The 22,202-nt window shown below is 42.1% G+C and overlaps 5 protein-coding genes across 9 annotated transcripts in view; 1 reads left to right on the top strand and 4 right to left on the bottom strand.

The window, feature by feature from the left end:
• The window catches only part of Cow (Proteoglycan Cow), a 47,233-nt gene extending 41,726 nt beyond the window's left edge, over nucleotides 1-5,507 (bottom strand). For both annotated transcript variants that reach the window (XM_015171369.3, XM_002054694.4), the window contains exon 1: nucleotides 5,033-5,507. In XM_015171369.3, coding sequence (XP_015026855.1) covers nucleotides 5,033-5,173 — 141 coding nt within the window. In that variant the 5' untranslated portion in view covers nucleotides 5,174-5,507. The remainder of the gene's footprint in view (nucleotides 1-5,032) is intronic.
• Nucleotides 5,508-6,639: 1,132 nt separating this feature from the next.
• Nucleotides 6,640-11,661, bottom strand: Rassf (Ras association family member). Its single transcript, XM_002054698.4, has 9 exons — nucleotides 11,234-11,661; nucleotides 10,998-11,092; nucleotides 10,741-10,923; nucleotides 10,487-10,678; nucleotides 9,106-10,422; nucleotides 8,123-8,322; nucleotides 7,735-8,061; nucleotides 7,562-7,666; nucleotides 6,640-7,281 (listed from the first exon to the last, which is right to left on the bottom strand). The coding sequence occupies exons 1-9, from the start codon at nucleotides 11,271-11,273 to the stop codon at nucleotides 7,221-7,223; spliced, it is 2,520 nt and encodes an 839-aa protein (XP_002054734.1). The 5' UTR covers nucleotides 11,274-11,661; the 3' UTR covers nucleotides 6,640-7,220.
• Nucleotides 11,662-11,746: 85 nt separating this feature from the next.
• On the top strand, nucleotides 11,747-17,517 carry CenB1A (Centaurin beta 1A). Of its 2 annotated transcripts, none has more exons than XM_002054699.4 (10): nucleotides 11,747-12,126; nucleotides 13,185-13,301; nucleotides 13,381-13,474; nucleotides 13,543-13,707; nucleotides 13,773-13,916; nucleotides 14,879-15,174; nucleotides 15,361-15,477; nucleotides 15,539-15,694; nucleotides 15,762-16,934; nucleotides 17,005-17,517. In XM_002054699.4, the coding sequence occupies exons 1-10, from the start codon at nucleotides 12,074-12,076 to the stop codon at nucleotides 17,189-17,191; spliced, it is 2,502 nt and encodes an 833-aa protein (XP_002054735.1). In that variant the 5' UTR covers nucleotides 11,747-12,073; the 3' UTR covers nucleotides 17,192-17,517. The 2 variants fall into 2 exon arrangements, with proteins under 2 accessions (XP_002054735.1, XP_015027762.1); XM_015172276.3 differs by having other exon boundaries at nucleotides 15,340-15,477.
• A 206-nt stretch (nucleotides 17,518-17,723) lies between these two features.
• Nucleotides 17,724-20,095, bottom strand: LOC6630959 (uncharacterized). Its single transcript, XM_002054700.4, has 3 exons — nucleotides 18,939-20,095; nucleotides 18,738-18,871; nucleotides 17,724-18,679 (listed from the first exon to the last, which is right to left on the bottom strand). The coding sequence occupies exons 1-3, from the start codon at nucleotides 20,008-20,010 to the stop codon at nucleotides 17,975-17,977; spliced, it is 1,911 nt and encodes a 636-aa protein (XP_002054736.1). The 5' UTR covers nucleotides 20,011-20,095; the 3' UTR covers nucleotides 17,724-17,974.
• A 391-nt stretch (nucleotides 20,096-20,486) lies between these two features.
• On the bottom strand, nucleotides 20,487-21,919 carry LOC6630960 (uncharacterized). Of its 3 annotated transcripts, none has more exons than XM_032439392.2 (2): nucleotides 21,097-21,919; nucleotides 20,487-21,026 (listed from the first exon to the last, which is right to left on the bottom strand). In XM_032439392.2, the coding sequence occupies exons 1-2, from the start codon at nucleotides 21,814-21,816 to the stop codon at nucleotides 20,907-20,909; spliced, it is 840 nt and encodes a 279-aa protein (XP_032295283.1). In that variant the 5' UTR covers nucleotides 21,817-21,919; the 3' UTR covers nucleotides 20,487-20,906. The 3 variants fall into 3 exon arrangements, with proteins under 3 accessions (XP_032295283.1, XP_032295284.1, XP_070063274.1); XM_032439393.2 differs by having other exon boundaries at nucleotides 20,487-21,011; XM_070207173.1 differs by having other exon boundaries at nucleotides 20,487-21,011; nucleotides 21,075-21,917.
• Between the last annotated feature and the right edge of the window lie 283 nt (nucleotides 21,920-22,202).

Genomic DNA, 22,202 nt, shown 5'->3' with positions numbered 1-22,202 from the left:
AAAAGTTTACGTGCTTTAATTATGGTGCTTGGCCGGAAATAATGTATGTATACTATAATGTATAGACATGATATTCATTCCGACTACAAGCTACATCTTAACAATATCAATTGGATTACTTTTAAAAGTTGATTTAATAGAATAATAAGAATTTACTATGTTCTCTGAACTCTAGACGTAAAAACATACGTAAGTATTTATACTTTTAAGCCAAAACATTAAAATTTAAACATCGAAAATTAAAAAAAGCCAGAACCAGAACATTGGAGAAGATAGAGAACTTGGCAAAGTATAAAAAACTTTTCATTAAAGTGCAGAAGATAAAACTAAAATAATTGTAGGAATTTACACAATATGAAACTTGATCTAAACTTAAGGAAAAGATAAAACTTATGCAAGTAGATCAATAGAGACAATTATTATGAAAAAAAAAGAGTTTCATTTTAAAATATCTGTCAATGAAAGTTGTTAAGTTGTTCTGCGACAAAGATGTCCAGTCAGATTATTAACAAAGTTTGGGGATATTAATTATAATTCAAATAAAATATTTGACAACAATATTGACAATTGATGTCTATACAAAACTATTAACGTGAATTAAGTAAAAAATTATAATATTAATAATAATAGTGATAATAATGATAATCAAAATAATAATACGATTATCAATAATATTAATAATAAAAGGAAAAATCTATATTCTGGCACAAACTAAATCTTGTGGTGGTCATAGGGTATTCCACAGTCGAAGTTTTTTGACATCCACTAAAAAATTCTGCGTTTGATTTTATTCGCATTTTATTGTATTCTGCAGTCACATTTTGTGCGCTTAGCTTGTGAAATGCACATTGCAAAGATTTATTTTCTGCTGACAAACAGCGCTTCGCTTCTTGGTAATCGATGGAAATGAGCATTGCCATTTTGTGCGCTTGACAGAGACGGCTCTCGCTAGAGGGAGTGGGAGTTGGTTGGATGCGAGTGCTTCTGTGGCACTTGGCATGCTGTTTGCCTGGCTGATTATGGCAAGGAGCACATCTAGACGCGCACAGACACACGCACCCAGTGTCTGACGGGTTCAACTCAACTCGAGCAATAAATTAGCATATCAGTTGGGCGCGCAAGCAAATCAAGCGAATTCCTTGCGACTTGAGCTAATTTGTTATCATTTGCACGAAATGAATAGCATAATAAATGCAAGGCGTGCAAAATGAGCTACATATTCGAAATGGAAATATATGTACATATATAATATGTGTATCTCTCAACTCAACTTGTAGCTAATGTGGGATATGCTGAGCTAAGGCCAAGTCCGTATCCATAGCATGTGTTTTATTAATGTCAACAGTTTATGATTATTTATAAGCATTTCCTGCTGCATACTTTCAGGCTGCCTGTCCGCAGATTATTTCCGTTGTGTGGAAAGCAAATAACCGCTTGCGTTTGTATTAGTTATATGCTTGAGTGGGCGGCGCCAGCTTATAAGTGAACAGCATCAGAACTGTACCAAAGGACACGCCCGAGCTGAAAGCTAACAGGATATCGGGAAAATTTGTTGACACAAAATGCTGATGGTCAGTTATGTCAAGAAATGGGTATCAGAAATGTCACTTTCACATTTTCCGTTCGTATTGAGAACCGCCATTTTGGCACTCGTAAGTAGTCAATTATTTCCCACCTCCCACCACCCCCTAGATGTGGCATATTATACAAATACTTTGTTTTCTGTTCGTCTTCTGATTGGCAATCCTTGACACTTTTGTCGGGCTCAATGTGTCTGCTCGTTGAAACAGCATAGACAACTTTTCAATTAAATTCAATTCGCTCAGCCCCCTCGGTAAATGAAAACAATTTGGTAACAAAAACTTTTCACATAATTTATGGCATTTCTAAATACTTGAAAAAACAAAGTTTCTAAATAAACAATCAAATTCATTGGAAAATGTCTGAGCCAAAGATGTTATACGATTAGCCATAAAAAAACAGAAGTGTAACAAATAAAACCCATAAAAATTAAATTTATGCAGCCTTTTTATTTTGACACATACCACACGCTTGAGCTGAAACAAAAACGACAAACAGACAAAACACATGCAATTTTCCACATTGTTAAAAAGTAAAAATTGAAATTAAGTGAATTTTAGCCATCCGCTTTAATATGACATGGCCGGCTTTTCACAAAGTTTATTAGATTTATTAATTAATGTTTTTCCAATTTATATCGTTTTAGATACGTAAATTCGAGATTTGATTTTTTATTTCTTAACAAGCGAAACAAAATCAAAAGAGACGCTTGATTATAAGATCTTCTGTTATGAGCTCTAAAGGATTTGATATAAAGCTTGTAATCTATATATCTATATAATCTATATAAATTAACAATTTGCCAATTAGGTCATGTAAATATTCCCTGAACCATTAGTTTGGAGTGTGTGAGCTAATGGGACCACATGTTATTATTAATGCGTCGTTTAATCTTTTGTGGTAACTTTAGATAATTACTATAATTAGATATGCATGTAACAGATATGGGTATGACATTTTATTCATATGTGTTGTATTTCTTAAATATAAAATAATATAAATTAATATATCTCTATGTATAAAACAGTTTGACTACCTGACTGACTGACTGACTTACTGACTGACTGACTGATTCAACGTACAGTCCATACCGTACGAGCTAGGATACTGAAAATGTTCACTGTAGTTACCTTATGTGGTGTATGAGCACGTTAGGACGCTTTTTCGGGAAATGCCACCCGTAAGTGTGAAGAAAATTTATTTGATAAGTTCTCACATGGCAAATACAGGTGAAAGGCAAACAATTATTCTACAGTTTCGAAATTCTCACTGCAAGACTAACATGCATATTTCGTTGCATATTTTTAAATAGAAATAGAGTCCAAAGGGGTTGATTTATATTTTCCATGGGCGTGTACTCAGTGAAAAGGTAATATCTAATATTTTTATATAAATTTATATAAAGATGCAGATTCGATCGTGTGCTTGGTCAATGTTGAACAAGATGCTGTTCATGTACAATTGTTTTTATGGATGTAAAAGAAAAGTAATTTTAAAGCCGAATCTGAAAAATGGCTTTGTTGTTATGTGTGCTACACATGCTGCCCCATAGCCCGCCCACCGCCGCCCACACTCACGCATGTGGCACTGTTTTCTACTGTTTAAAATTCTGCGTTAGTACATTCGGCTCAGATGCCTTTTTTCTTCGTTTTATTTTTTCCCAAAAAACTTTAGCCTTGCAATATATTTTCTTCAAAGCTTCACACGACGTGTATTTGTGTGTGTATGTGTGTGTGTGTGAAGGAGGCAAGAGGCGGCAGCGCCTAATAGCACAGACACATGCACACATACGCATGGGCCTATTAGCACACACATACACACACATACAAAGACATACATTGAGAGAGGAACGCAGCAATGACCACGCATAAAAAAAACTGAAAAGAGAGCTAGATGGCAAAAAGGAAACGAAAAGAAATAAAACTGAAATGGCAAACAAACCAAAAACAGAAAAAAAACAACAACAATGTAACAACAAAACGGAGCAGCAAAATGTCGACGCATTGGGCAGAAGAAGCAAATGGCTGCAAAAACAATGCAAATAGCAATGGCGACGACGACGTTGCGTCTGTGACTAACAGTCAACAAGAAGGGGCAACGGGCACTGGTGAAGGGAGGGGCGGGTCGGGCTATGTGTTGGCAGACAAATTCAAAGCTGCTTAGTGCTTACTTCATAGTTTACGCTTACGCGCTGCAAACGACTCGAGGCCGCCAAATGCTTTAGCTATTGATTTTTAGTGTTTCTAGCGCCCTCTCTCTCTCTCTCTCTGTCTGTCTCTCTGTCACACTCCAACCTGGAGGCCGTGGGGCCTAGCCAGGTGCTTGGTCGTTGCCAGTGCCTGGCTTACTGTCTGCCTGTTCAACAAAAACAACTACAAACTGCAACAACTACAAATCGGATTTGCGTGAGTAATTGGCAAGAAAAGCGTTTGGGCCAAGAGGAGCGAGCGTATTGGACACACGCAGCAGGTAGGATGACTGTGCCAAGTAGCTGCAAGTGTCTGTGTTTTGTTGTGAAGCCTCAGTAGCGTTTCCAAAGTTGAGAGTTGAGATTACAGAGAGAGAAAAAACATCAGACAGCACTCTAGTCGAAAGTGACCGACTAGTAGATACACTGCAAATACCCTCATACACCCTACACCTGCCGAATGCTGTGCACTTTGAACTCAACTCTTAGAATGGGGGCGCTTTTTGCGAGAATGGGGCGATATACTTAAAAATGTTAAATATACTCCATCTGGTTTTACGAGAACCCACAAGTTTTGTGTATAAAGCGGGTGGAGAAAGATGAAGAGATATCGAGAAAATTAACAGCTTGCCTAAAAATGATATAAGAAAGTGCAGATTTCTTTTGTGGCAGATAGAAGGGATTGACAGTTCATCGTCCTGATCAAGAATATATGCATATATATTATAATTCTCTATTGTACCATTTTCAATGGACTTATGATTTTAGCAGTCGGGTGCAACGAACTGCCGTTCAGCTTATTTTGGGCTGACCGCCAAATGTATGCTATAAAAAATGTAATAGCATCCGTTTCTTGAATATCGCATCAGTAATCTTTATGTGATTCTTATAGCTTTTAGACGATATAGATTCGCGATTTGTCACGTCCCGTTTAAGAAGCCAAAAATCAAGTCTCGTACTTCAATATCTCCAATAGAAATCACATTCTAACGAACAGACGGACAGTATCTTAGCCAATATACTCTTTTTATTTTGTGAAAGAGCATAAAAGCAGCGACAACAAGAGTTCGATCAGAAGCAAAAAAAAAAATGCTGACTAAAAGCGCAAATGTGTTTTATTTGGGCCAAAAGAAGCACACGCATAGCCAGGCACGCACACACTTCTATAGACAGAGGAGGGCAGCTTAGTTGTATTAACTAAGTGACAGTCGGACACGATGACAGCCAAGTTGGATATAGAGTTGAGAGTTATTTGGAACTTACCTCATCGATAAACTCAAAATCACCGCCAGTTTCGCCAACGTATTTCTTCTTCTTGGCATCGGCGCTGCCAAGCAGACAGGATGACATCAACACCAGCACCAGACAAACGCTGGCAATGAGCGGCAAACGCAAACGCTTCATGGCAACGGGAGCGGCAGCGGTAGATAAGAGGACTTGCTGGAGACGTGGAGCGTCGCTAACGGAAGCGGCTCAAATGCGACGCGAATAGTTCACGACTTCCGCTGGCAATGTTAATTGCGAGTCGAATCAAATCCGAGTATTCGATAGCTCACACACGCGCACACCTACAATCGAACACACACACACAAACACACAGACGAACAGACGCACACACGCAAGTGAGTATAAGTTTTGTACTTGAGCTGTGCAATCGCTGGCGCTTCAGAACGATGCAGTGCAGCAGGATTGCGGAACGTAATAGAACTGTAGGCGACGCGACCAAAACGTAAACTGAGCGTACATCGATTTGCATTGCTCGGCCCCAAACGGCATTGGAATTTTGCGGCAGCCGAGGAGACAGCGGCAAAAGAGCGCCACAAGGATACGTAAGAGAGCGCACATGGAACTGTCACATGACATAGGGTTGTCAGGTTGGGCCACAACAGGAGACGCTTTTACTCAATTGTGGCCAGCACTATGAAATTTAAATATGTTCCAGTTTAAGCTCGAATTTCTTGTAAGACAATCATAAGCTTTACAACTCCACGGCTCTTAGTTGGGCGTATTCAATTGTAGATCTTTTCTATAATTTGTTTCAGTGTACGCCACTGCGTATGCGCAATAATCCACCCCCGTCCAATCGTCGCCTGCTCTCGCGCGACATTCGCATTGCTGGGACTAGCGCTTCCAGACGACAACCAGCCGCATCCGCAGCACCACCATCAGCAACAATAAAAGGCTGAGAGCCGAGTCTGCGACATACCAACATCCAGAATCGATTTTATTTTTCGACTCGCTAGTGCTCTTGCCGCTCCAACAATGTCTCTTAACTGCGCCGCGGCAATTTTGGCCAATGGGTCGTGAACCTGCCCCCAGTGCCTAAATCGCGTTTACATTCCAAATGGACCACAGTTGTTGCTGTTGCTGTTGTTGTTGTTGTTGCTGCTGCTTCTAGTGTCGTTGGCTGTTGATTTTTCTGTATTGGCGCTTGGCACACTTGGCCCGAATCGATGACGCCGTCACCACGATTATTGCCAACGCTTCTGACCGGGATAGCCCGTAAGCATTTAACGCGTCAGCGCCTCGCAGCCACCAAGTCGACGCATTTGGAAAAGACTAAGTCCCAGCCACGTTGGCCCCCAGGCTCTGTCAGTTTAAAATTAATAGTCCCGAACACACAGTCACATAGGCCGCGTTCTGGGCCGCTTATGAGCGTGTGTGTGTGTGTGTATGTGTGTGGCTGCTTCCACATCAGCTTCTTTACTTGTAATGGCATCATTGACTTCTGCTCTGGTGTAACGCCAACTGGCACGGGTCACTGCGCCTGTGCTTGTGCATAGATAATTATTGAGGCTTAAGGAATCCTTTTGTTCGAAATCTGATCATCAACATGTTTGTTAAATCTTTACATTTAATTTGATATTCAAATGATTTTCAATCAACAAGTCCATCTTAGTTTACATATAGTTATTGTTACTGTTGCTTTCAATCAATTAACTTTATCGAATGGCCTGTAAAAAAGTTGCGCTAAATATTTCACGCACTTGATGCTATAAAAACTATACATACATATAATTCATATTCTTGCTGTTTTTGTTTACCATGGCTCTTAAACTTGTTATCAATAAACAATAGATAAACACACATCTTTTGATATTCAACACAAAGAAATTAGTATAATAGTTTGGTAGTCTGTGTGTGTACGCAGATTAATAATTATTTTTTGGTTAGTTACAAGTCTTAATCGCTTTCTAAATTGGAAATGCCTGATTGTGGTTGTTAGTTACATTTTTATCAACAACAAAAAATTAACTGCGGCTCAAGACAGCGGCTGCTTTGTTCACTGGGGCGCCAAATGTTTACTAAATTATGCGTTATTTTGCCTAAATGCTATATGAAAATTAATAAATGTAAGGAATACTATTTGCTTTGCTGCTGTCGCTTTTTTTGGCCGCATTAACATTATGGCTATATAAAAACTTGATGCAGTTGGAGATTCCGTTGGCATTTACAAATGCACTTTTAGAGATTCCATGCGTGACACAATGCGACGGCGCAGTTCCGCGTATCTGAAAAAATAAACAGCATCTTACAGTTAATCTAAACATATATAAATATAACTGATACGGACTAGATGCAAATTGGGTCTACCCCAGGTGTATGGCCGTGAGTTTAAGATTCACAAATTCTTTGAAACATCTGAGTAGACAAACTTTCCCATAGGGTAGGCAATGGAGGATTATGTTAAGCTATGCAAAAGTTGAATATGTGTCCGATCGGTTTTACTCATTTTCAAAGATGCCCATTATCTACTTGTAATAAATAAATTAATATATAACTTGTGCTTACCTCTCTTTAACTTTGACAACTTCGCGCGCCAGTTCCTGATCATATTGATCCAAAATGGCGCGACACTCAGGCAGCGATAGATTTAAAAATTGAGCAACTTCATTACTGAAAACATAGGTGCAACAGGTTGTATAAATATGTATATGATATGACTCGCTTTCTGGGCGACTCACCTGATTTCATCAGTTTTACGCGCATCCACCAGGAAGAGTCGTGCAACATCCTCGTGCGGTCCCAGCGTAATGCGCGTTATCAACGGATATTCATTGTCCTTGAGGCGCTTCTGCTCACCGTTGTCGCGCACGATGAACAGCGAGAAATTCTCCGGTGCGCTATCCACCTTATACTTTTCTAGCACCAAATTGATGACCTCCTGCGTGGTCACCAGCGATGAGACCCACACAGACATTTGAGAGCCATATGGGGGCGTAAAAAACGATGTTTCCCGATTGTAAAAATGCCCATTGATTGAACAGCGACGTTTCAGCTTGGTGCGGGATCTGTAAATAATAATTACAATTTAACAAGGCGCTGCATATGCTTTCAAATTATTTTACTGACCGCCGATTGCCACTGCGTCGCTTGATTGCTGCAGCTCCAGTGCGCGGTGGTCTTCTCAACACAACACCATCTTCATTCACATGCAAGCCCGCCTCATTGGCAGCAGTTTCGATGCCATCGGCCGCATCTCTGCCTTCGGTGGCCGTATAAAGCTCATCCGTTTGGGTTAGCTCGTCGCCAGCCACAGCACCGCTTAACACCTTAGCAAATGTTAAGAGAATTATTAAGATAGATAGCGATATGCTTGCGAAAAGTACATTTTCTTATCAACTTAAATAAACTAACGGGCCTAACGTTACTTTAGTTGTATTATATTATAAGCATTTATAGGTATGCACATTATTTTATACACAGATACTATTAGCTACAAGACGTTACGTTGCGGTGTTCGAATAAATGCAAGAACAATCAAATAAATACTCTAATCTTAAGGTTGCCGAACATTTGAGTACTCTTGCAGACACACGGCAATGTGTGATTTCCATATAAATACATTTCTAGTAGTATTTTCCTAAATTATTTAATGAAATAATTCAAATAATTTCTTCAAAATATTGACCATTATACACTAAAGTCTTTTCTAATAAGAACTCAGCCCAATATATTCAACTAATTCTTAGGGTAGATAGGAGAATCTAGTTTATAAAAAAAACAGACAAGCGGTGTTCAAATCGACAGACGGATGTTGACCACATGTTGATACTGATAAAGAATAGATATAATGGGGTCTGCTAAATTTTGCGGCAGTTATATTATATAACCATTTGCAAGAGTATATCTAAGACACCTTTTGGTCGCGATCTAATAAGTACAGCAGAAGCTTTGCAATAATAAAAAAAAAGGACAAAATAGGCTGAGCACAACTGCTTACTCTCTCCCTTCATATAATCTTTATCGATGTTGCTTGCGTTCCGATTCTTTCATCTGCGGCCAGGTCTTATAATTTAATTTCGTTCATTCAATAAATTAAAGTTGAACATTACCGATGATGCATCGGCACGGCTCGACTCGTTCTCACTGCCAACAGCACCGGCGTTGGCACCACCCCTTCCACCTTCTTTGGGATAGCAATTCATTTGAATTTGGATATAACGCGGAGGCACATCGCTGCGTCGGACTGTGGCCAAACGATGCGGACGCAGCGTCGCATCATCGTCATCATCATCACTGTCGGAATAGACGAAGCAACTGGGACCCGACTTGGACCGATTGATGCCCTTTTCGAAGAGCTGTCGTCCCTGCTCATACGGCTTATGCTGCTCGCGGCTTGGCGCTGTGGAGGCAAAAGCAGAGCCACTCTTCTGCAAAGCGTACTGACGCTGCGATGAGCGACTGGAGTCAACGCTACTGCGCAAGTGCATGGTGTCATTAATCAGTGTGGGATCAATGGAGCGCAACGCGTGCTCACAGTTAAAGCTCTTGCTCATAGCCGAATTCTCTCCGTAGAACTTCAGGGAGTCGTTTATGCGAGAGGGATCGATAGGCTGATTACGTTTAAGGGTATCATCATTTGGCTCCTGAAACGAGTTGGCACCATTTACATAATCCTGATGAACGCTGCGCTTGAAATCCTCGAAATCCATGGGCTTTAGCGTCGTATCGTCAGACGTCTTGTAGTCCTCCAATGTGGTGTTGCTGGTGCTCACAGTGCTAGTATTTTGTGTATTGGTGTTCGTAGTCAGGGAGCCAGTGGCAGTCATAAAGTTGTCTGAGCTACTGCTTGTTGTAGTATTGGTAGTCGTTGTGGGCGAAGAGGCAGAGTTTATTTGATTGTTTTGCGTGTTGGTAGAAGATGTGCTGTCCGTGCAGGTTTTGCTGGGCGAACTCTCGCTGGACGATTGCGACGAAGAAGAGGGCAACTTGACGGGCATCGTTCCATAGATCTTATCCTTTTCACTGTGACGCCGCTCCACTTGCAGCAAGTCGTCAATATCATCCCACTCTAATTTCTCCAGATTATCCAGTTTAGAGGGCAACGTACTTGACGCACAGCTGGTGCTGGCCGTGATTGCCTCCGTGCCGCTGCCAATTAGTGTACTTGAGGAATCCGTACTTGTTATATCCTCTTCATCATTGTTGGCATTTGGCTTCCCATTTACCAACTGTCCACTGCCTGACGTAATCGCGGATGCATCTTCAGGTGTTGTCGGCAACTCGGATATCTCATTAAGACTGCACGAGTCGAAGGTCATGCTTTCCGACAGTGAAATGTCCGTGGAAAGTGGATCCATCTCGCTAGCCGTGGTCGTGGGAGGTGCCACCGAGTCGCTAGCTTCGTTCTCCTTGTCTGAACAGCTTTCCTGTTTGCCAAAACAAAACAAAAACGATAAAACTATTTTCAACAATTGGCTTATTCGAACGTACATCCGCCGCCTTGGACGTACGGCAGGAGTTGCGCTTGCGCACTATAAACGTGCGCTGATCATCGTCCTCCTTCAGATGAATGACGCCTTGAACGCCCCAAAAGACACGCAATGGGCCTTCCAAGACCAAACGGTTATTCACTTCGCGACTGCGTATCTCCAGGCTTTTATTGTCATAAAACTGATTGTAAACCTGCAATTCAAAAACTTATCTAGTTAAGATTCTATGCTTGAGATTATACACATGCGTCAGACCTTCAGCTTAGACTCCAAGTGATCGCGTGGCAGTGCTGGTCCATTAGCCTGAGCGGCGACTGGTTTCTGGGCGCCTTTTACTCCATAACTTTTGTGTGACTCAACGCGCGTGCCATGACCAAAAAGCTGCGGTCCGAACAGCGCACCATAGCAGGGCACATGACAATAAGGCACTCCTTTATGCTATTATAAGAGTTGGAAGCGAAATGCATGTGAATAATTGCATATTGAAGTAAATGCTGGCTTTAATTAAATACCTCTGCATGCTGGCCGGGATTAAGTCGCTTGCCGCACTCCTCGCAACGCAAACATTCCGGATGCCAATCGTAGCCTAATGATTGTTTACGTTCCGCTATGTTGAATCGAAATATGTAATTTGAATGTTTGTTATTTAAACAAATGGCATGCACATCACGATTTTATGATTGTGTGTGATGTGTGTGTGTGTGTGTGTGTGTGTATAAGCACATGCATATGTGGGTGTTTAAATTACCAAAGTAAACGGGTTTGCCGCACTTGTGGCACTTCCACATTCCGCTGCGCTGTGCCAATTGGTCACTTGGTCGGTCGATCTTACGGTTGATCAGATAGGTCAATGTTTCCTGGCGGGGTGTGTTTGCCGCGTTGTGACGTCAGAGAGATGTATGCAGGTTGATATGAACACGGAAGGCAAACACGTAGAACAAGAACACAAGACAAAGGGTAAACAAATGAAAAGCACAAGACGACGACTGCGGCAACGACGACGACTTTCAACAACTATTCAGCGCTTCACTTCCATAGTTTTATACAAGAAATTAGCACTTGGCACTTTTAAATGGTATGCAAAACTTTTGTGCATTGATAATTACTGTGTTTTTATAGAAAAATTAGATTACACAAAAACAGCACCAGGCAAAAGAAGCAGAAGAACCAAAAGGCAGTGCTAGTGCTGCCCAGCGCTGAAATGCCACTCGATTGTTTTACAACACTGTCGATGCGTTTTGCCCAAAATTAGCACGTTATTGAGCGCGTGTAGAAAGTGAGACGACGACGTTTTGTTGTGTGCGTCGCTTTGTGGCAAATTTTGGTAAATTATCTTTAAATACGCCAGCCCTCAATTAATTAGTGGCTCAGCTTACATGTGTGGCTGCGGCCTGAAAAAAATGTGCGCGTGTCATTACAACTCAGCTGCCAGCATCTAGGCACTGCATCGCTTCAATCAACAGAATCAATTTTTGTGCCAGAAGCAACAGCTGAAGGAAGCCAAAAATTTCGCTAAGCGATTTGTGTAAATAGCCAACAGTGCAAATACTGCAGGTCAAGTACACCGTCGCGTGTGTGTGCTTTAACAATGCGCGCCACAATTGAATTTGAGGAGTGCCTGAAGGATTCGCCAAGATTCAGGTGCGTATTGAGTTGAGCCTTTGCTTCCTCTCGCGCTCACAAACGCTTCCTCCCTCGCCCCCTTTCCCATTCCCCCCTTTCCGTCAACACACACTGCGCATTATATTTCCGCATTTGGTATTTGCATTTAGGCTTCATGACAGTGGCTTTTTTCTGGCGTGACTGGTTCCGCATGGATATCGTGCTATCAACAGCTTTCGTTGGCTCAGACCCGCCGCCCCCTCCCCTTTCCCCTTCCCCCCTGCAACGTCTTCTAGCGCGGCTCAAATATTGCTGCCGCTTAATCATCATCGAAAAAACTTTGCACTTGACTTCCACATCGTCAGTGTTTTGGAATTTATCATTCAAGCACAGCATGATGTGAAACACACACACACACACACATGTGTGTGTGTGTGTTTGTGCCTATGCATGTGTGTGTATTTGTTACTAATTGCTCTGCAAAGCGATTGAACGCGATTTTCGGCGCTGATTGATAAGATTTCTCCCAGGCAAGACAGACTTGCCGTGGTTAATCTCGCCCAAAGACAAAAGCTTTCGCTTGTTGCCATAGACATTTTTTAATTGCCAGCCCAGCTTGGCTATATATTTCAATAGCTTTCACATGGGGCGAAGCCACGCGACATGTTAAAAAACATTTGTGACTAAGACAAGGGAGAATAAGTTATATATTTAAACATAGACAATAGGCTTCATTTCACTCCAAGTTTGCTATATCGTTCACGTCTGCAGTTTTTGCGCCTGGCTTTAAAGCGCGCCTTTAATTAAACGCACAAACAGCACTTTAATAAAGTGGCATACATTAAAAGAGTCAACATAAATAAACAGCAAGAGTGGCAACTGCGACGTAGCTGCCTTTGCCTGCAGGCCCGTAAACCCTCGCTCGCCCCCTCCATGAAAATTCCCCTGATTAAGCACACAGTGGGCAACGTTAATCACTTGCGACAGCGACTCCGTGCTTCTTCAGCATCGGCACTTGCCTCGTTGTTTACATCAATCAAACAACAACAGCTGGGTCCAAAAGATTTTGCTAACGTATTTCATTTGCTTTGGCACAGACAATTTGTATCCAAAGAGGAGGCGGACATTGAACATTTGGAGCAGAGGCTGGAGAAAATCATCAAGCTGTGCAATGTGGCCGTCGACTCGGGCAAGGAATATGTCAAGAATCAGAGGTAAACTGCGCACTTTATATTCTTCTATTATATTCTTATCTGATGCACATTTTAACGCTTGCTTGTTTATGACTTTTAGCGCATTTGCCATGTCCTTGTGGGATCTGCAGCAGCATTTTCTCGACAATAAAAATGCGCACAATGCGCTCGGCAAGCTGATTCATTGCTTCCAGGTGCGTCATTCGGGCAGGCAAACTACCTAATGAATTTATATATTAAAATGTCCTTTCTTTGTTTATAGGAAATGAACAAGTTTCATACGATATTATTGGATCAGGCCAGTCGAACGGTATTAAAAAATCTCAACGTGTTTGTCAAAGACGACATTAACCAGGTCAAGGACTATAAAGGACACTTCCTAAAGGTCTCCGAGGGCTACGACAATGCGCTCATTAAGAACGCACAGGTGCGTACTGTAGAAATATTCGAAATTGTTGTCCACGCTAAGAACATCTATCCTTAAATCAACAGGCGAGCAAAAATCGACCACAGGAAGTCCAGGAGGCTGCAAATATTCTCTCCGCCTCCAAGTCTTGCTTCCAGCACACCGCTCTGGACTATGTCAACTACATAACGCTAGTTCAGGCGCGCAAAGTACCTTCCATACTTTCTACGGTAAGTTCTGAAAATCTCTCTATTGAATATATTTTTAGTAAGCGAGAGTGGAGTCAGTGCTAATGATACTAGTTAGATTAATATAGTCATCAGAAGGTAATAGTAATAACCAAAGAATATCAAGTCTAATACGTTAAGAAACTAAATAAATAGAAACTGCTGAGTAGGTATATAAGAAATTGGACATGCTAAGAGATACTCAAATTTAAGGTACTAATGTTCATTTTGTAAAATATTAATCATGATTAAAGCACAATATTTTCCATTCGAGTATATACATACAATACAGACTTTCAGTTTCAACACCTGAAAATAACCAAAAAAAAAAAGAATTGATAACAGACAAATTGTTCTGAGAAGCAACCGTTTTGTGTTGAAAAATGAATGTACATTCATAAGTGAGTGTTTGATGACCAGGCTAACGAGTTTGGGATATCGTTTTCTTTAGCTGGAAAGTTCTTGTTAATTCGCAGAAAAAGGCTTAACTAGAAAACTATTCAGATAGGACTAACAATCCAGACCAGAGTAAACAGAGTAATACATACTTATAGTTATTCATAGATTTCCAAAAGATAAAATTAATATTTGGCAAAATAAGTAGAGCTTGGTATTATTTATAGTTCTTATCGACATTATGGTCAGGCGATATGGGTACTGTGAATGAAAACTCATTGTCTTTAACGTAAATAAATAAAATCAACAACAATTGTTGTGCTTATGACGCAATATTCGCGATACACTCTTAATGGATATGTATGTAGTGTGCTTTTCTGATATCGCCGGCCCATTGATCAGCGTTGAGTCAGTTGGCACCGGGCAGCATTTTTAGTTGGCTGTGAACTGCCCTCGTTGCAGGTTCGTTGAACGTCTACAATATGGGGCAATGTGTATTCATATTATTTATAAATAAAAGCAATTGTGGACGTGTTTTTATGCTGATCGTTGTGTATTCTCTTTGACAGTTGCTGGACTATTATCAGGCGTGCGTGACCTATTACCATCAGGGCTTCGATTTGTGCAACGACTTTGACGAGTTCTTCAAGAATATCAGCGAGGATTTGAATGCTCTGCGCGGTGACTATCAGCAGCTGGAAAAGGTCATGCAGAATCGACACATGAGCGTGAATCGTTATTGCGATTCGAATACGAACAGCGCCTCGCACAATGTCGAGGGGTATCTGTTTAAGAAAAAGTCAAAGGGTTTCAAGACCTGGTGTAGACGTTGGTTCTACCTCAGTGAAAATCAGCTGGTCTACAGGTGGGTGCAAAATCTATAGTTTCTATCTTGCACATTTCTTTTGATTTTTCCCATTCGTTTTGCTTGCCGGTTAAATCGTCATTTGTTTGCCATTTTGTACTCGTATTCTGATTTCTGTTGTTGTGTTGTTGTTGTGATTGTGATTTGTTGTGCCGTACGCTGAAGTGATTTGGATTCGCATTCCAGAAAACGCAGCAATGAGGACTCGTTTTCGGTCATGGAGGAGGATCTGCGCATCTGTACTGTGCGGCCGGTCAACGAAGGCGATCGCCGCTTCTGCTTTGAGGTGATATCGCCAACCAAGTGAGTAATCCTTCCCAGCCCCAATTACATTACATAATTAAGTGGATTCTCTTTAAAATAGGTCACACACACTCCAAGCGGACTCGGCGGACATGCTCTCGTTGTGGATCTCCGCGCTGCAGCACAGCATTGGCGCGGCCATACAACACGCCTCCACGCATCACTCACGACCACAGTCGACAAATGCTCCGAATGCGCTGCCCGCCAAGCGACGAATGTAAGTGTGAAAAAATGCATATATATTTTTCTACATAGATAACAGTACCAGCATGAATCATGTTTAGTCATTGGGAGGAGTTTCTCAAGATACCAGGCAATGCGCAGTGCTGCGACTGTCGCGGATCAGATCCCCGCTGGGCCTCCATCAATTTGGGCATAACGCTGTGCATCGAATGCTCAGGTGTGCATCGCAGCCTGGGCGTGCACTACAGCAAGGTGCGCTCCCTGACACTGGACGCTTGGGAGACGGAGAATGTCAAAGTAATGATGGAGCTGGGAAACGAGGTCGTGAATCGTATCTACGAGGCGCGAATCGGCGAAGACTGCGAGCTTAGGAAACCCTCAGAGCAATGTGAGATTGGAGTGCGCGAAGCCTGGATCAAGGCCAAGTATGTGGAGCGGCGTTTTGTCTGTGGCATGCCCAAGCCTCAGGATCTGCTGTCGAGTGAAACGGCCGAAGTGCTAAGCATAGAAAGTGGTGAAACAGCTGAAGATGGTGGTGAAGGTGGTGGTAGGAGCGGCGGCGGTGGACTTCTTGGCAAACGTGCGACACTCTCGCTGGGCGGTACACGCAAGTGGGCAGTGAAAAAGTTGAGGCGGCGACGTCAGCAGAGACCGTTACCCAAGACCCTTAGCGATGATCCGAGTATATACAACACGGCTAAAACTGGTGACGAATTGGACGATGATGATGATGATGAATCGATAAACATTCCCTCAATGTCGCTAAGCATATCGCGCGATGATTTACTTGTAATTGGTGATGATTTGGCTTTGGACCGCTATGAAACGCCCGGTATCTTGGGCAGTGATCAGGAGAGTACTGAAGGCGAGTCTGACGCTGAGATGCCAGAAGAAGTGCCCTTCACGCAGTTAGATGCCAATCTGTTGCTATACAAAGCAGCTGTTGTGCATAATCTACCTGTTATGTGCATGGCCTTTGCTCTGGGCGCCGACAAGAACTGGAAGAATGTACACGACCGTCAACGTTCCTTTCTGCATCAGGCAGTGCTCTCTGGGTCGGTGATGGCTTGTGAGTATTTGCTTCTAAATGGGGCTGCGATTGATGCAGTCGATGAGCTTGGATACAGCGCACTACATATATCCACGGCCAAAGGACACATTGCGCAGGTGTATTTACTGCTTAAACACAAGGCTGCTTATGATCTGGCCTCTAGTGATGGCAAAAAGGCCCTGGATATTGCCGTTGAACAGAAGAATGCGGACATCGTGACGCTGTGAGTTGAAAGGTTTCTTACACTGAATGTGGACGCCTAACTAAGTATATTTTTTTTTACTTCCCTTTAGTCTACGCCTAACGCGTCTCAACGACGAGATCGGTCTGAGCGATGAGTATAATGGCGAGGATGAGACCTATAAGGATGTGATGAAGGACTTTTCCAACTTTGCTGCCAGTCAGCCACGCATGTTGCGCCAGCGCAACGACTCCAATACACTGGAATCGCAACGCAGCTCGCTAACCAACTCAGACTAACAGTGGCAGTAGGCCTATGGGCCATGTTGACAACTTACTCGTTACAATAGATATTCCAATGTTTAGCTAGCTTGGGTGCCAATCGCTTATTCTTAATCGCTATGCTAAATTATTAAACGGTTCATTTCGGTGCTGGCATTTTAAACAGAGCCGCCAACTCGAAACTGTTTTACTAGGCAATCTCATTTAAAGGCGCTCTTGATATTAATTGCATTGCATTGCATTTGAATTTCGTATTGGTTTAATGTTATGTTGACGTTTAATTAATTAGCTAAGGCCTATAGTTAAGTGCAAATGGCTCGTAATCCATATTTATATAAATGTTTATTGTTTACAATGTTTAAATATGTATGTATGTACATATTTTTGCCTAAAGCGTATATTGTACATTCTGTTATGTGAATTATATATTATTATAACTGTGTGTATACTAAATCTATGTAGCTAGCTATCTTATATTATATCGTATCATGTTGAAACTGTTTCGGATGTTTCCAATTCGTATTTGTTAGTAATAAGTTTTTGCGTGTGCTAAATTGTTTTTTTTTTTTTTTTGCATGTTCTCTACGACTGTTTCAAACCAATAAAGAAAATGTTCTTGTTTAGTGCCAAAAATAATTGTGAGCACTTCAAAAAATTATCGAATAAAATTGCAAAACGTTTTTTAAAATATTTGGATTATGCTAAAATGATTTTCGAACTACAAATTCAAAATTGGTACTGTTAAAATTTGTAATACAATTAGATGCTCCTTTGCCTAAATAATTTGGAACTTGAACATACTTATTCAAATTCCGCATCATTCCCATTGTTATCCGTTGCAGAGTCGGCACCCGTATCCTTGACCTTGTGCACATTCTGCACGTGTCGCTGCACAGCGCTGCGGTCGTTAAACTGACGTCCACACTCCTTGCAGGCAAACGTGACGCCTGCGTGGGCGACAAGGTGACGACTCAGACCCGACACATGGTTAAAACTACGCTTACAGAGGTGGCACTTGTGCTGACGTTCACCTTCCATATGCATGCGGTTAATGTGCTGTTGCAGATTAGTTTTTTGGGCAAAGCAGGTGTCACAGTGGGGGCATTGGTGGCGTTTCGCACCCGTGTGCGTATCCATGTGACGCTTGAGGACTTCGCGCTGCGAAAACGACAATTCGCACTCATCGCATTTATATGGCTTCAGCCCCGTATGGATGATCATGTGACGCTTTAGCGAACTGGCGCAGGATAGCTGCAGTTGGCAAACGGGGCACTTCAGTGCCCCGCCAGTTCCATTCTTCAGCGTTTTGATGTGCGTGCTGAGATGGCGCGACAGCGTTTTCTCAGTAGCAAACGCAATGGGGCACAGCTGGCACTGAAACGTTTTCAGCGTATCGCTGGCACGTCCAACCGTCGGCTTGGTGTTGCGCGGAGTTCGCTTCACTACAAAATCGTTTTTTGTACCTTTGACAGGTGTCACTATTTGGGTGTTTGCCTTTTCTTCTGACTGCAAGAGATACACATTTGATTAGATTAGATGCGAGCAATTCCTGGTGGCTGCTTACCAATATGATGACATTGTCGTTAAACTCATACACCTGCTGATCGTCACCTTCCTCATCATCAAGATTAAACACCATCACATCACCAATGTCCTCTGACTTTGAGTCGGTAAACTGAATCTCTCCATTGTCCTTAACTGCAAATGGAAAGCAAAAGCAAGTTGTTACAAGATTTCCGAATAACCAGAATTGCCAAAGGCTCACTATTGTACGATGTGATGTTCTTCTCCTGCTGAAATTCAATTGAGGAACCTGGCGTAGAATTTGCCGATGAGGCAGCATTTATGATATATATTTCTCCATTTTGGCTCGTCACCACGTCGCCAGCGCCGACCATCTTTATGTCACGAAAACTCTCCATGGTATCTGGCGCGGATGTGTCTATCTCCGTGTCATCCGCGGACAGTGTCTCTGCTTTGGAGTCACCCTCCATCGTATATACAGCACCTTCAGAGTCCGAGCCTTTTGGTCGACGCTTTGTTTGAACTGTGGGCGACGAGATGCGACCGCGCTTTCGAGTGGCACGCTGCTCGGTGGTTGGCTTGGGTGCTGTTATAGGTGCTGGTGCTAGTGCTGCTGTTGTTTCCGGAGTTGTTATGGTTTTTAACTTTGGATCAACTGGAAGCTCACCCAGAGTCTCCCAGAGACCGGCTTTCTTTTCAGCCAAAAAAACTTCAAGTTCACCAACAAGCTTAGCTAGCTGTTCCCTGCGGCTTTCCTCTTGCACTTCGTCATGTAGTTGCTGACGCACATCACTTCGCACTTCCTCCATGAGTTGTTTGCGCAATTCCCCAGATAGCTTAGTACGCGCGGAATCCAGGCGGCATTCAAAATCTTTTTCAATCTCTTCCTTGTACTTTTCCCGCCATTTTTGTGAGTTTTTTTCATGCAGCATTTCCAGTTTTTCTATAAATTCTATGGATTCCACGAATTCCAGCTCATCCTCATCCGAGTCATTATCCAACGACTTGGCGAAGACGCGGCTCTTTTTACCCATGCTCACTAGGCGAATGTGTTTCCGCAGCTTTTTATCAGCCGCTTGACTTCGCTGACGGAAAAGAAACGACTTCTCCAGCTGGTAACGACAATCGCCGCAAATCTTTTTCGGCAATCCATCAGTTGCCTTCGCCTCCAGCGAGAGGCAGGCCATCAAGCGCATTGGTATGGACAACTCCTTGTCGTCCTCGGCAAAGATTGTGTGCGCATCCTTGAGCTCCTGTAGGCATAGGCGACACCACGTCTCTATGTCTGGATAAAATTCATCCGTGGCCGACATCACGAATTTTGTAATTCCTATTTTGTATTGCACGCAACAACAGACGCCAAAGGTACAAAGTGGGCAAAATGTTCTAACCAACACTAACAGCTACACATGACACTGTGGGCACCCTAAAATTTAACATTTGCAATGTTATTAAAAGCACGCAGTATTTTGTTCATGGAACTACTGCTGTTGTGCTAATGTTAAATTACATTTTTCACGAAGCGCAGTGAAAGTCGACATAAACAATTCTTCAATGAAAAGAAGCTACTCCTTGATTAATTTACTTGTATATTAAATTGTCAGACTTTTCAGTTCGATTTAATCTAATTTTTCCTAAGATTCTGTATTAGTTAGTGTTCGTGACACCAGGCACGAACATTTATTGTAGATGCCAAGGAAAACACGACACACCTCCAATTCCAGTCCCGTACAATCATCGCTATGTGCAGTGTTAAAGGCGAGAATTAGTGCTTAAAAACGGCAAAATATTGGAATTCGGCGCGCAAAATCTTTTATTGAAAAAAAATATGTAGTATACTATTTAGAAGGCTTACGTTAAGATATGGAACACTTAATTATTTAAAATGGTGCACAGGAATAAGAAAATTATTTTTAACATGATTTTTTTTTGCCCTGAGAGCCTCTGAGGCGGCAACGGTAGCAGTTTCGGTCTTTGGAATTATATGTGTTCCTCTGCTTCGTGCCTGAACCGTGTATTAGACAAATGTGCTCCCTTATTCTCTCGTATGGAGAATTTCTATTTAGAGCTTTTGCTGTAGTCGGTTTGGATTCGGAAGGTCGTTGTTTAGCTGGAGACGCTACAGTTTTTGTCGATAGAAAATTTGCACTATTTAGATCCTCTCGCAAGTGACTGTACTGTGCATTTTGCATATTGATTTCAACCATTGTTAGGGGCACAACAGTTGCAGGTCCAGTAACTTTTTCTTTATTGGATTGCTTACTCTCGGAAGATTCTCCTTCTGGTGTCTGGTTTTGGTCAAATGATTCATCATCTGAAATAATCGTTGCTGTAATTGAACTCTTTTCACTAATGCATACAAATTTTTCGATATTACCAAGCACTTCGACTATACCCACTTCACTGGCATTCAAGTTGGTGGACTCCGCATGAATCTTGAGCTCGGCTTCGGAGTTGCTGGTATTCTGAAATGCTATAGTCGATATGCTTTCCAGCTCTGCAGCGTCCATGTCGGAGGTAAATCCGTCGGAGCCAAGTGCCTGCGCACGCACAACATTATTGCGTTTGTGAACAAACCAAGACTCAATATCGTAAAAGAGGTCATCCAACACGCTCAAATGACATTCCTTTCTGGCCTGCGCGAGGAGTAGATCTTCCATTTCACTGCGCACTTGATGTTCGATCTCCTCGCGCACTTGCTGCTTGCACAGGGCAAGCAAATCACTTTTGTAACTGTCGATTTCACAGCGTATAAGCTGTGCTGCCTCCCTGCGCCAAAGCGCATTGCTCTCCGAGCACGCTGTGGGGGAGCATTGTGCTACATCCTTCAAGAGAAGTGCATCCTCTTTGTCGCCGTCGAATAAGTCACTGGTCTGACCATCGAAATTGCGATCGAGGCGAATCAAATGACGTAGTCGACGATCGGCGGCATGACATCGTTTGCGAAAATAATAAAATTCCTCCAGACGCACTCGGCATGTATGGCAGATGAGCTGCGGTAGCTTATCGTTGGGATCAACTTCGAGACCTGTGCAAGACATTATTCTCACTGCTGCCTGGCCATTGAATATGACGAAGTTGGCATCCTTCGCTAGACACAGACGGCAAACAGTCAACATTATTTGTTTAAAATTGAATATATTTTAAATATATATTCGTATTAGTATGACAAAAAAACAAACAACAATTTCGCGAAAGGACGCCTATTTACAGTGTGACCAGAAGCTACATTTGTAAAAATACCAGCAACTTATTTGAAAAAATACCAAAGTCGCTTAAATGCACAACTGAATTTATTTTGTAACTGAACCAGATCTTTTTGAATTTCATTAATAATTTAATCATAGGATGAAACTTTTTGCTCACAACTTTTTGTTTTTCGCCCAATAGACTTTAATCTAGTTATTAAGCATTTATTTAAAACGTTAAGTTTACCCGATGAAACAGAGTATGTTATTGTTGCAACTCGTCGTAACCTGCAAAGGGAGACTTTTCCGACTTTTTA

The sequence above is a fragment of the Drosophila virilis genome, chromosome 2, assembly GCF_030788295.1.
Source record: "Drosophila virilis strain 15010-1051.87 chromosome 2, Dvir_AGI_RSII-ME, whole genome shotgun sequence".
NCBI classification, from domain to species: domain Eukaryota; kingdom Metazoa; phylum Arthropoda; class Insecta; order Diptera; family Drosophilidae; genus Drosophila; species Drosophila virilis.
Note: the sequence above shows the minus strand (reverse complement) of the source record. Positions and strands in the feature narration are given on the sequence as shown.

Excerpts from the sequence above, each read along its gene's own strand:
- Rassf (XM_002054698.4), bottom strand. The coding sequence starts at position 11,273 with ATGTGGAAGTGCCACAAGTGCGGCAAACCCGTTTACTTTG. Across the intron at positions 11,093-11,233 it reads CGGCAAACCCGTTTACTTTG|CGGAACGTAAACAATCATTA; the intron begins GTAATTTAAACA and ends GATTCAACATAG. Across the intron at positions 8,062-8,122 it reads CGACGCAGTGGCAATCGGCG|ATCCCGCACCAAGCTGAAAC; the intron begins GTCAGTAAAATA and ends TATTATTTACAG.
- CenB1A (XM_015172276.3), top strand. The coding sequence starts at position 12,074 with ATGCGCGCCACAATTGAATTTGAGGAGTGCCTGAAGGATTCGCCAAGA. Across the intron at positions 15,175-15,339 it reads GAAAATCAGCTGGTCTACAG|TGATTTGGATTCGCATTCCA; the intron begins GTGGGTGCAAAA and ends CGTACGCTGAAG. Across the intron at positions 15,478-15,538 it reads GAGGTGATATCGCCAACCAA|GTCACACACACTCCAAGCGG; the intron begins GTGAGTAATCCT and ends TCTTTAAAATAG.
- LOC6630959 (XM_002054700.4), bottom strand. The coding sequence starts at position 20,010 with ATGTCGGCCACGGATGAATTTTATCCAGACATAGAGACGTGGTGTCGC. Across the intron at positions 18,872-18,938 it reads GAACATCACATCGTACAATA|TTAAGGACAATGGAGAGATT; the intron begins GTGAGCCTTTGG and ends TTCCATTTGCAG. Across the intron at positions 18,680-18,737 it reads ACGACAATGTCATCATATTG|TCAGAAGAAAAGGCAAACAC; the intron begins GTAAGCAGCCAC and ends TATCTCTTGCAG.
- LOC6630960 (XM_070207173.1), bottom strand. The coding sequence starts at position 21,816 with ATGTTGACTGTTTGCCGTCTGTGTCTAGCGAAGGATGCCAACTTCGTC. Across the intron at positions 21,012-21,074 it reads GGGTATAGTCGAAGTGCTTG|ATGATGAATCATTTGACCAA; the intron begins GTAATATCGAAA and ends CGATTATTTCAG.